Below are 12,289 nucleotides of genomic sequence, written 5' to 3' on the forward strand. Positions count from 1 at the left end.
CTTCTTTCTTGACGCTTTCCTATTTGCAGTCAGCGACTTTTATAGCCTTCTTCCAAAACTCGTGATTGTATGCCTTGGTGTCAGACAAATTGGTCTCTCTCTAAGGTCTACTGATATCCGAGTTTTTGGCATCCCATTGGTCGTCTTCCGTCCACAATCATTGCAAGGGCCATCCTACCATTATAACTCTCAGGTCCCTGTTGGTCACATTCATACCAATGCAGCCTAGCCTCTCTCAACTTGTCTTCAACTGGGGCAATTGGCATTAGGCACTCACAACCTCATTTTTGTTTTCTGTCACAGAGTGTCCAACCATTTGACCATCTCAACATCTTCATTTCCATGGTAGAGAACATGAAAATTTCCTTTCTTGTGGCTGGTCAAATCTTTATGTGCATTAGGATGGGCTGAATTACAGTTTTATACACTCTACCTTTTAATTTTGACATCTTTTTATCACAGAGAACTGGGATCAGCTGCCACCATTTGCACCAAATATCAGAGGGGTAGCCGTGTTAGTCTGAATCAGTAAAACGCAACAGAGGGTCCTGTGGCACCTTTAAGACAAACAGAAGTATTGGAGCATAAGCTTTCGTGGGTGAATGCCCACTTCATCAGATGTCAGTGAAGTGGGCATTCACCCACGAAAGCTTATGCTCCAATACTTCTGTTAGTCTTAAAGGTGCCACAGGACCCTCTGCTGCTTTTTACAGATTCAGACTAACACGGATACCTCTCTGATATAATAAATATGTAACCTACAGATGACACGGAGCCCAGATTATTATTAAAAATTACTACTACTTCTATATTTCAGATTACTGATTTTTGGATCCTATGAAAGAGAAACGAATGTTCATTGCACGTTTGAGCTGAGCAGTAATGTCTGGGAAGAAAAATCTCGGAGTTCCATTAAAACGGTAAGATGCATACATATTGTATTACTATATGACTTAAACTCTCATATAGTCTTTCTAGACCAGGGGTCGGCAACCTATGGCACGTGTGCCAAAGACGGCACGCGAGCCAATTTTTAATGGCACGCTGCTGCCTGCCGGGGTCCCGCTCAGACCGCTGCCGAACCCCGGCAGGCAACAGCGTGCCATTAAAAATCCTGCCCGACCCAGCCCACTCTACTCTGTCCCCCGCCTACCGCCCTCTCTGGCGGGGGTAGGGGGGGGGCAGAAGCAAGCTTGGTCCTGACAGCTGCTGCTGTACGGCAGGCTCCGCCAGCAGCCAAGCTTCCCCCTCCCCCGCCTCTTCCCCCAACGTGCTGCGTTGAGTCCCGCCTCCTCTCCTTCCCTGCCGCCGATGGCCCTTGCGAGGGAGGGGAGAAGAGCAGCCCCAGCGCCCTCGCTGCTCAGACTGGTAAAGAGATGGAGAAGAGGCAGGGGGCAGGGGGGTAGGAGTTGGGCGTATCCGTCCAGCCCCCTGCTGTGAGCCGCTCAGGGGGCTGAGAGCACCCCTGTGATCCGAACCCCCCCCAGCCCTCTGCTCTGACCCCTGCACCCCCCCCTTGCACTCCAGTCCCCTGCATCCCCCCCACGACCCCATCCCTGATTCCTGCACCCTCCACACATCCCCAGCCCCTCCACACCTTTCTGCCCTGACTCCTGCACTCCCCACACCCCCTGCCCTGACTCCTGCACTCCCCACACATACCCAGCCCCCCCACACCCCATGCTCTGACTCTTGCACCCCTCACATCCCCACCTCCCACCCTGAGCACCAGGTTGGCAGCAGGCTAAGCGGGGCTGGCAGCCGGGACCCTGGCTGTCAAGAGCCAGCAGACGGAACCCCAGACCGGCAGTGGGCTGAGCCGCTTGGCCTGCTGTTGGTCTGGGGTGCCGGCCCCACTCAGCCCGCCGCTGGTCTGGGGTCCCGGCTCCCGGCCCCGCTCAGCCCGCTGCCAACCTGGGGTTCTGGCTGCCGGCCTCAGGCCCCGCTCAGCCCGCTGCTGGCCTAGGTGAATGTAACCCCAGGCTGGCAGCGGGCTGAGCAGGCCGGCACCTTAAGATCAGTATTTTAATTTAATTTTAAATGAAGCTTCTTAAACATTTTGAAAACCTTGTTTACTTTACATACAACAGTAGTTTAGTTATATTATATATAGACTTATAGAGAGAGACCTTCTAAGAAACGTTAAAATGTATTTCCGGCACGCGAAACCTTAAATCAGAGTGAATAAATGAAGACTCGGCACACCACTTCTGAAAGGTTGCCGACCCCTGTTCTAGTCTGTATATGTTCATTATTCAGTAACTGGTACATCAAGTGTAGTCAGGGACTGCTAGGTACCAACTTTTTGTCACTAAAGGCCTGCTTATCAAAAAAGACATACTCAAATGACTTGCATGAGCAATTACTAGCACTAGCACAGTGCTGCTTGCTCATATAATACCCAAATTGCACACACAAATGAAGTGCACAACTGCGCATATGCGTTCTTTAATAATTGGACAGTTGAAATGCTTAACAGTCCAAATGTACAGGAAAAGTGATGAAGATATTACATGCCTAAAGAACTGATTAATAAGAGTATGCAAATATGGGTAACAGAAGTGCTCCTGACTTTTAAGATCGTGTATAATCATGTATCCTATTTGAGCTCTTCTGCTAGTTTAGCAGCACACAGCCCACAAACAGGAAGAGATTTTCTCAAACGTATAGTGTCTCTGAAACATATATTACCTTCAAAAACTGGAAACGGTTGTAATTTCAGATACCATGATGATAGTAGTAATCAAATTGTGTTGGGATTCTGCAGAAAAAGTGATTTTTCAAAAATCTTCATTTTAACAAATATTTGTAAAAGTTGTTTAAATATCTTTTTCTGTTATGTTTAGAGCCCAGTGGTACTTGTTTGGGGGCAGAGGGGAAAAGAGGGTTAAGGTGCTCCCATCCTCTCCCTCTCCTTTCTGCTCAACAAGAATAGTACGTTCTGCTTCTTCAGTACTACTGATCTTTGCTTATCAATACTTTTTCCAATATGAGCAAGCAATAAACCCATCTCACATATCTTCATAACTGCTAATATACTTTCTATAGAAGTTCTGCGGGCAGAATTCCCTATGAAGTGAATTGTACCATATTTCTGTGTGAGGAGATTGCAGGATTGGATCCAATATTGCCAGCAGGTCCTTATCTGCGTGGTCTTGTTGATATGCATAAAGTTGTATGACATTTGCCTGATCTGTGCCTTTACACAAAATTATGCTGACAGCATGTGGTAATAAGGACATTCAAATTCATGCTTTTTTCAAAGAATAAATATTTTCTTTAAAATCAGTATGGGCAGGAATATGGTTATGCTTCCTTTCTCCTGCTGCTTCATTAGCTGTAGAAGTTGAAAATTACTATAATTCTCATCGCAGTAGTACATTTTTGACAGCAGGTGGCAGTATAGTGAAACTGATGGCCAGTTTGAGACATGAGTATTTAAAAAGATAGAAAATAGTTTCAGACAGATTTTCAAAAGAGCTCTGCTCCTACTTAAGCACCTGAATGCTTTTGGAAATTTTGGCCTGTAATATACAAAAAAAAATTAATTTATGTAGACAACTTTCAGTGCCATAGTAAGCACTGTGCAAACTATGAATTGCTTACAGCTGAGCTGTTAAAATGTTTCTGGTACATTGATAGCAATCCTTTGGGTGTTAAACAAGATGAATACCAAAAGAACTCTATTGGAACAATACTAGTGTTGTTGACATAAACTAGGAACATTTTTGTCACATAAGGTGGAGGTGATGTATGTTAGAGAGCATGTATCGTAGTACTGGAAGCTCTTTATACATTTTTGTGTGGAATTTCTCAAATTTAAATTGCTGTGTGCAGTATTGTATGGCTTTCAACATAAAATACTGCACACAGCAATTTAAGTTTGAGAAATTCCACACAACTTAGCTAGTTTATGAAATCTATTAATTTAACTAAAGTCTGTTCTCGGTGGGTGTATAGTACAAGTTTGTAGGGTAAGAACCACATGTTCTTTGAGTGATTGCACGTCCATTCCACTTCAGGTATGTGCAGACTCAGTGCTCCAGTCAGATTTTTCCCTTAGCAGTATTGTCACATGGAGACCTTTGGCAAAGGGTCCTTGTTCTTTGCAAATAACTTGTGTCTCAAACATGATAAAATCACTACATCAAATACATCTTACAGACTATTTATCCGTAATGGATATCATGTTGTAAGGTACCTACAGAAAGCTTGTAACTTAGCAAGACTCAGAATCATTGCAATAAGTATGTATGGGTTATATTCTCAGGAATATCTAAATATATTGCAAGTACATTTTATGATATTGGAGTAAAAGTTAGTCATCCAGGAATAAAATATCTCATTAGGGACCAATTCAAGTATAAGGGAGTTGTTATCCTTCAGTGGTGTTGCCTTGCTCAATTACAGAACTATCAGAGACCACTGCAAACAATCAAAACCACTTGGAGGTGGTAAAGGAACATTGCAACAAGACAGGTTTTCCCTGTCTATGAATAGTGACAAAAAAACTTTCATTTTAACACAGTGTGGGGAAAAGCACTCTGAATCCTCACACTGAGGAGACATCTTGGTGAGCAGGGATGTTCTCATGCTAAAAATGGTTCCTGTGAAACCAGCCAGCTCTGCAGCAGACTGAACTTTGGGTGGGAAAACCCACTTTATTAGATGGGAAGATAACTAGTAATAACTGGAGATCCAAGGTTTGTGTGTTATGCTTTTGTTTTGTATCATAACCATTTGTTTTCACCACTTTCTTGAATCTAAACTCCATTCTTTCTTAAACCTGTTTTTGTTTTGTTTTAAGTGCTCACAAGTGCTGTATGATTTTTACAAGAGTGGTGATTTAAGGTAAAACTAGTGAATTGGGGCACACTGCTCCTTTGGGGGCAGAGGGTCTGGGATTTCTGTGAGTAGCTGATGTCAGAGGCTGGATATTACATGGATTCAAAGGGACTTGAGTGCATTAATTGTTAACCTGAAAGACACAGACAGGGCTAATGTAGAGGAGAGTGTTTGAGTGCTAACAGGCAGGTTAGGCTGGTGGTATTAGCTCCCGAACACCCAGTTACCACAGTCAGGGCTACCCCTTGCTAGAGGCAGTGGATAACAAGGTGACAGTCCTGTGTACCATGAGACTCGTCACAGGTACCCATTGGGACAGCATATGTGCTCTCTGCTGCCTTGTGTTGCTGCACAATGGTATAAAGCATTCAGTTGCCCCTGATCTCCCTCAGATTCTTCTTGCTGTCTGTGATCGGTAGTTGGGGTGTTAGTTTATTTTTATTATAGCTAGTGTACTCATCAATAGTTAGTTAGAAGAGCTTTAGAATAAGTTTCACTTTTAATTTAGTTGGTTTTTACTTAGACAGTTGTTTGTTCTGGGTACCAACTCTTGGTACCGAGAAATCCTCTGTCTCCAGTCTTTAAGCTTTGCACTGGCTTTGAGAAGTCTGTGCCATTAAGTGACCCTCTTTCCGATGTCTGAAGTGCTTAGGTGAGGGTTACATCCAGGACAGGTGTCAAATATGTAGAGACTTCAAGCCCCAGATTAAGAAAGATAGAGAGGTAAGACTTCATCATCTCCTCATGGAGGCAGCCTGTGTCCACTGTCAAATCCTTCCCACTTAGGATGGGTACTGAGCACATCTACCTCTGTCAGAAGTGCCCCTTCAAACATTGCAGGGACTCTGCAGCATGCTTTCAAAGAGCCAATGTCCTTGGAACAGTCCCCAAGCAAACAAGGTGGAGGATAGGGATAGGGAGGGGCCAGGTAGGACAGTCTCTGTGAAGGTGCAATACATCTTTGGGTGTTGTGTGTCACCAGTGCAATTCATTTCAAAGCATCCTGGGAATTCAGAACAATTTTGCAGATCTTTCAGCAAAGATTGCAAGTAGTCTCAGGGCACATACAGTTAAGGCTTATTTTTCAGACGTGGTGGTGAGGGTCTCTCAAATAGACCTGTTTGCTACTTACCACAACAAGAAATACTAACTCCTTTGTTCAAGAGCAGGTCACAGTCAGGGATCTCTGACGGATGCTTTCATGTTATCCTGGAAAGACAATCTGATTTATGTTTGCCCTCCTGTTCCGCTCCTTTCCAGAGTGTTGCTCAAGCTCAAGCAGGATCATGCTCACATGATCCACCTAGCACCAGTGTGGCCTTGACAGTATTGGTTTTCCAGTCTGCTGATCCTCTCATCCAAGGCTCCTTTGACACTACCTCTAGAGCCAGACCTAATCTCTCAGACCACGGTTGCTTGTTAAATCCCAGTCCAGATGCTCTTCATCTTACAGCCTGGATGCTCCCGGGTTAATGCCTCAGAAGGTAGACTATTCCGGGACTAGACAGAGAGCCTTTAATTAGATATTCTCACCTGTTGAAGTGGTCACAGCAAAGGAGTATTTTGCCAGTCTGTGTCTCTATACAACATATTCTGGACTGTTTTTGTTCTACCTGAAATAACAAGTCCTATCTCTTAGCTCTATCAGAGTTCACCTATCTCTGCTTTCCACACTCTAGTTGTTGGTCAGTGTCAATTAGATTCTTAAAGGGTTTGGTCAGTTGATATCCCCAGATGGCAGATGCTATTTCTCCCCATGGCTACTTACTCTTCATCTATCCATCCATTTTTGGTAGTCATTACCTCTGCGGGAAAATTACGGGCAGTGGGAGCTGAACCTCCTTACACAATCTTTTATAGGGACAAAGTATACTTAAGTCCACGCCCAAGATTTTTGGTTTAGTGTTGGACTTCCACTATAAACGGTATACTTACTGACTCTCTTTCCCAAGCCCCGTTCTAATAAGACTGTGGAGAGGCTCCATATCTTGGATGTTAGAAGGGTGTTGATTGTCCTGACCCAGTTCAGGTCATCTTCTCAACTTCTTATGGTAGTTGCAGACAGGACGAAGGGCCTTTCATCCTCAACGCAGAAGATCTTGTCCTGGATTTCCTCCTGTATATGCCTGTGCTATGACATCATAGCTCTGCCAAGCAGGGTGGTAGCACACTCAGCAAGATCTCATGCAGCTTTTGCAGCATTTTTAGCTCAATTGTCTGTCAAACTTGTAGGGCTGCAGTTTGCACCTGTATAACTCCTTATGCCATATCAGCATTCCAGAAGAGACTGTGCCAAGTTTGGACAAGTAGTCCTTTCCTTGAACAACGACTGGACTCCGAAACACACCTCCGGTTTAAACTGCTTGTGAGTCACCTGAAGTGGAATGGACATGTACAATCATCTGAAGAAGAAAAACAGTTCCTAACCTGTTCTGTAATTGTTGTTCTTTGAGACGTTGCACCTGTCTATTCCACAACCCAGCCTCCTACCCCTCTATGTCAGAGTCAGAGTCTGTCCCATAAAAAGGACCGGGGGAAGAGAGGGAGGGTGTAGCGGTTGGAGCTGGCTCCACGCTTTATACCATCACTCAGCAGCACAAGGCAACAGAGGGTGTGTGCGCTGCCCTGACCCGTACTGCTAAGGGGAAAATCTCCAATTCTAGTGCACTGGGCATGCACACAACTGAAGTGGAATGGACATGAGCAACACATCTCAAAGAACATCAGTTACAGAACAGTTAGTAACCTGTTGTTGCTTGTTTTAAAGTGAGCTATTTTAATTGACAAAGTAATAGCTTGGATAGAAAATGTTCCTAATAAAACTTACTTCTTGCTTCAGTTGGGGGGTACTATTGTGGGGTGAATTTATCTGATAATCAGAATTCCAAAGAATACATGGGAAGAGGAATAAAATGCAGTGACTTTGTGAGACTTGGATCTTGAACACGTATTGTAAATGAGTTCTATAGCTGACTACTAATATAAGGCATGGACAAATATGGCACACGCTCTAAGAAGAATGCTTCTGTTAGCATAGCTGTTGTTTGGGGAGGTGGTGTTACTATACTGACAGTGAAACTCCTGTTGGCATATGCTGCATTGACACTGAGGCTCTGCCACTCTAGCTCTATACTAGTAACACATTTGTAGTGTAGACAAGCAGGGCCGGCTCCAGGCACCAGCCCACCAAGCTTGTGCTTGGGGCAGCACCTGGAGGGGGGCGGCGCGGTGCTCCGGCCGCGGGGGAGAGCGGGGCCCCGGCCAGGGCTCGCCGCCCTCCCCCCGGGGCTCTGGCCGCCAGGGAGAGAGGAGCCCCAACCGGGACTCGCTGCCCTCCCCCCGGAGCTCCGGCTGCCCTGGGGGGGGCGGTGGGGGGCCACCGGAGGCTTTTTTGCCTGGGGCGGCAAAAAAGCCAGAGCCGGCCCTGTAGACAAGGCATTAGATTAAGAAAAGACTAGATGTGAAGTACCAGTTTCTACTGTGCACGCCAGAGGAGGGACTGAGGGTATGTGCACACTGAAGTAAAAGACCTGCAGCTCAGCTGACTTGGGCTCACTGGGCTCGGGCTGTGAGTCTAATAAATTGCAGTGTAAATGCTTGGGCTGGAGCCCAGGCTCTGAGACTCCGCAGGTAGGGAGAGTCTCAGAGTTCAGGCTCTGGCCCCAGTGTCAGCACTGAAGTTTTATAGCCCCATGGCCCAAGTCAGCTGACCTGTGCTGTGAGACTAGGACCTGCAAGTTTTTTATCGCAGGGTAGACATGCACTGAGGCACTGCGGTGTGGCTGGAGCCCACAGTAAGAATTCTTTGGGTGAATTAGTCAGAATGCCCATTGAGGATTCCTGGGAGTACACATCAGAACAGTTGCTCCAGTACCCTTGAAAAGAGTAGCATGCTTTGCACTCAGCCAGATCTGGAGATCATTTGTGAAGGTGGTGGGGTGGGGGACAAGGCTAGCCTAAAGAGAACACAAGGAGGAACTATAATGCTTAGTCAAATTCTGGCCAACCCCTGTTCAGAAATGCAAGAGTCAAGGAAAGGCTTGTTGTACCCTTCCTTCCATTGTGTACTCATGAGACTTGGCTAGAATTTGGCACTATGAAAGCCAGTATTGCCAACCCCAAGCATGTAAAAATCACAAATCACACAACAAAACACAGAGATTTATTTTAATTTAAAAAATGAGGCTCCATATTGATTTGCTGGGTTTTTTTTTTTTTTTAAATGTAGAGCCTTTAGGGTATGCTCAGTCAGAATTTTCTCCACAACCGGAGGGCTCGATTTCCCCTCCCCCCCCGCTTTTTTAAGATTCTTGCCTAATCAAATGCCTTTAGGAGTTGGTGCCTTAAGAAAAACACCAGATTATTGCAAGAATAATGATAAAATCGTAAGAGTTGACAATACAGTAAAACAAATAACACTGGAATTTATTCAGTATACTTGAATCTTTTAACACATAGTAATGACAAGTCACTCAATAGGAATAACTGATTGAATATTTGGATGGGAAGTTGTACCTCATAATTGCTTGCTCCTCCAAACAAGAGAAGCTTCCTGAGCTCCAACATTAATCTATGCAGTTGACTTTTGGCTGTAGTGGGGAGATGTTATTCATTGGTAAGTTGAGGATTTTATATTACTTATAGGTTCTCTTTAACATTTAAGCCTCCTCTGAATGCCAGTCAGTCCAGTAGTGACTGAGACAAAATTGTTAGAATGGATTTCCAAGAGTCCAGAAATCTTAAACGAAAACAATAGACAACTTAAGACAAATGAAATAATTACATATGTTCAATTTTATAATTGTTTAATTCAGATGAGCTTTATAACCACATGAAGGCACAGCATCTGATTTGGACTGTGAATTATGTTCTACTGTTTTCATAAGGAAAATTCTCATATTCTGTAGTTATTGGCATTTTCATTCTTTATTATGTTAGCAGTGATAAGAGATTAGACAGCTTTAATACTTCATAATGAATGGTGGTGAGACTCTAATCTGATCCCTTTATTTATGGAATATTAGTAGGTGTCACAATTAGTTTTGAAAAATGATGCTGTGTTATTAAACATATCCAGCGTGTTACTGAAATGTCTGTTATAATACAAAGAGGTCTGGTGCCTCCAAGGTATTTATCAGATCATGTTCATAGCTCAAACTAATAATTTGAGAGATGATTTGGCACATTCCCATACAAAATCAACACATTACTAAAAGCATTAATTAATAGTGCAGACTGGTGGAATTAATGTTAATTTCTGAACCGTAATGTCATAATTATGCATAAATAGTATTCTGTACCTTAGAAGGGAAGATAATTAAAGATGGGTGTCTTGCTACACTTCACACACTTACGTATTTATTTTTAGTATACAATTAACTAGAAGCTGTACCTTGTATGGGGTATAAGGGTCATAGCTTTTTATATAGATGTTTTGAAAGTTGTCCACTGAAATGGAAACTAGCTTTTTCAATTAGGTGGGTACACACTAAAAGAAAAATTTAGATTTGTCCTACGCTACATTTTATCTTGTTCACATAGTGTGAAATCCTGGCCTGATTGAAGTCAATGGGAATTTTGCCACTGACTTCAATGGTGCCAAGATTTCACCCACAGTAATGTGCAAGAGTAGCTAAGTTTTTTTTTCTATCCAGGCTTTTAATTATCTTATTGGGGGAAAAAATGAAAATAACTCCAGATAACAAGTGTATGAGTTACAGAAATGGTCCCCAAAGTGTTAGGCTTTTATTCCATAGAGTTTTGTTAGTTGAAAATCAGCTGTGGAGATGAATGCCTTTTCTGAGTGGGTATCCTTCCAACCCCCCCCCCCCCCCCCCCCCCGGAAATGGCCATATAATACCACAGCACCTTTCTAAGAATAGTAGCATTTCTGTGCCTGCTCCCAGCAGAGTAGAGCGGGACAGACCTAGAACTGAGATTTGAGGTTCCTAGGATGTTAGGATTTGTTAATATAAATTATTCTGCAATGCTTGGGGAGGGGGGTATAGTGTTTTCTCTTTCGTTGCACAGTAGCTTCACTTTTATGCTGGATAGTTCAGCCTACTGCATAACCACTATAGATTGTTGTCTTCTAGGTGTCTCATGCCCAATATAAGCATGTAAACTTTAAACTGGATAATTTATGCATTTACTATTTGTTTGAAAGTAAAATAATAGAAATAGTAGTGTGCATCATTAGTTCAGTTATTATCTACATATTGCTCTGCTGTTGTAGTACTGGAAATGCATTTAGAATACCTGTTCCAGCAGAATTTTGTCTTCCCAGCTGTTTCACAAGATTTCTGAGTTTGAAACAGCACAGCTATGGAAAAAACTGCAGATTTATTTGGGTAAATTTCCCACATCCTCCTTTTCCAAAGAGATGCCAACAAGCACTTACTCTACTGAGCATTCGGGGAGTCAGTCCTCGGAACACTTAAATATTTAGGGAAGAAGATTAGCTGCATCAGTCTGCAGGTCTTGTCCTCTTACCTGGCAAATAGATATCTTCTAGGATTACTACAACAGGGAAAAGGCTCTGCAATTAGGGGCTTCTACAGCAACCTGATCTTTCAGCTGAATAGATTCGCCAAGATTTGCAGCCTTTCTGGTAGATTTTTATGACTGAATAGGGCCCTTGATGAGTTATCTGTATGCAATTTTTAAAATTGTTTTAGGCAAGACAGTTGATGTGCTTTAAAAACAACAGGCCACATCTTTTTGCAGACCTTCATTTGAATAAATTACTTATAGGTGATTTTTAAAAAAAAATTATATTTAAAGGTATCTGGCATAGGAACACATAGATGTTAAAATGAGAAAAATCATATAAATCAAATTCAACACCATTGAAATGAGTTGCCTGGAGATACTGAACTGTAATGTCAAATTTGAAGTGGCTGTGAAACACTAATTTATAAATATATAAAGCCAAATGCCTCACAGTTAGCATTTTGGTGTGCTTATTTAACAGTCTGCCATTTGAGAGTTTAATCCTATCAAAAGAAAAGAGGAGGATTAAAGCAAGTAAAGGTTTTTGAAAATGTCACTTTTTATGAAAATTCATGGTCTTATAAAATTTGATAATATTTGTAAATACAATGGGGAATAGGTCTGAGATTTGCGCCTTACGTAATATTCTGTAATCTGTCTTTCAAATAAACTTGAATGCCATCAGATTTTTTTTCCCTCTACCCTTGAGCATTAAACATTTTTAAGTCAGGCTTCAGATAGCTTTTCTACTATTTAACCAGAGATTTTCTGTAAAATTCTACTGTATGTATATATTTTGCTGCAACAGTGTTGGAACTAGTTTTTTTTTTTCATGCATGTCCAAACTTATGTCTACCTTCTTGCATGTGAACTCCAGGATAGTTTTTAATATGATTACATTAGGCCATATTGTGACTGGAGAAACCTTTGCCTTCTCTGCCCTCTTATGACA

The 12,289-nt window shown here is 42.7% G+C and overlaps 1 protein-coding gene across 2 annotated transcripts in view; it reads left to right on the forward strand.

The window, feature by feature from the left end:
• PDZD8 (PDZ domain containing 8) overlaps positions 1-12,289 on the forward strand; it is a 134,063-nt gene that overhangs the window by 62,980 nt on the left and 58,794 nt on the right. For both annotated transcript variants that reach the window (XM_034775434.1, XM_034775433.1), the window contains one exon: positions 818-920. In XM_034775434.1, the coding sequence (XP_034631325.1) occupies positions 818-920 (103 nt within the window). The remainder of the gene's footprint in view (positions 1-817; positions 921-12,289) is intronic.

Source organism: Trachemys scripta, chromosome 7, assembly GCF_013100865.1.
Source record: "Trachemys scripta elegans isolate TJP31775 chromosome 7, CAS_Tse_1.0, whole genome shotgun sequence".
NCBI lineage: Eukaryota > Metazoa > Chordata > Testudines > Emydidae > Trachemys > Trachemys scripta.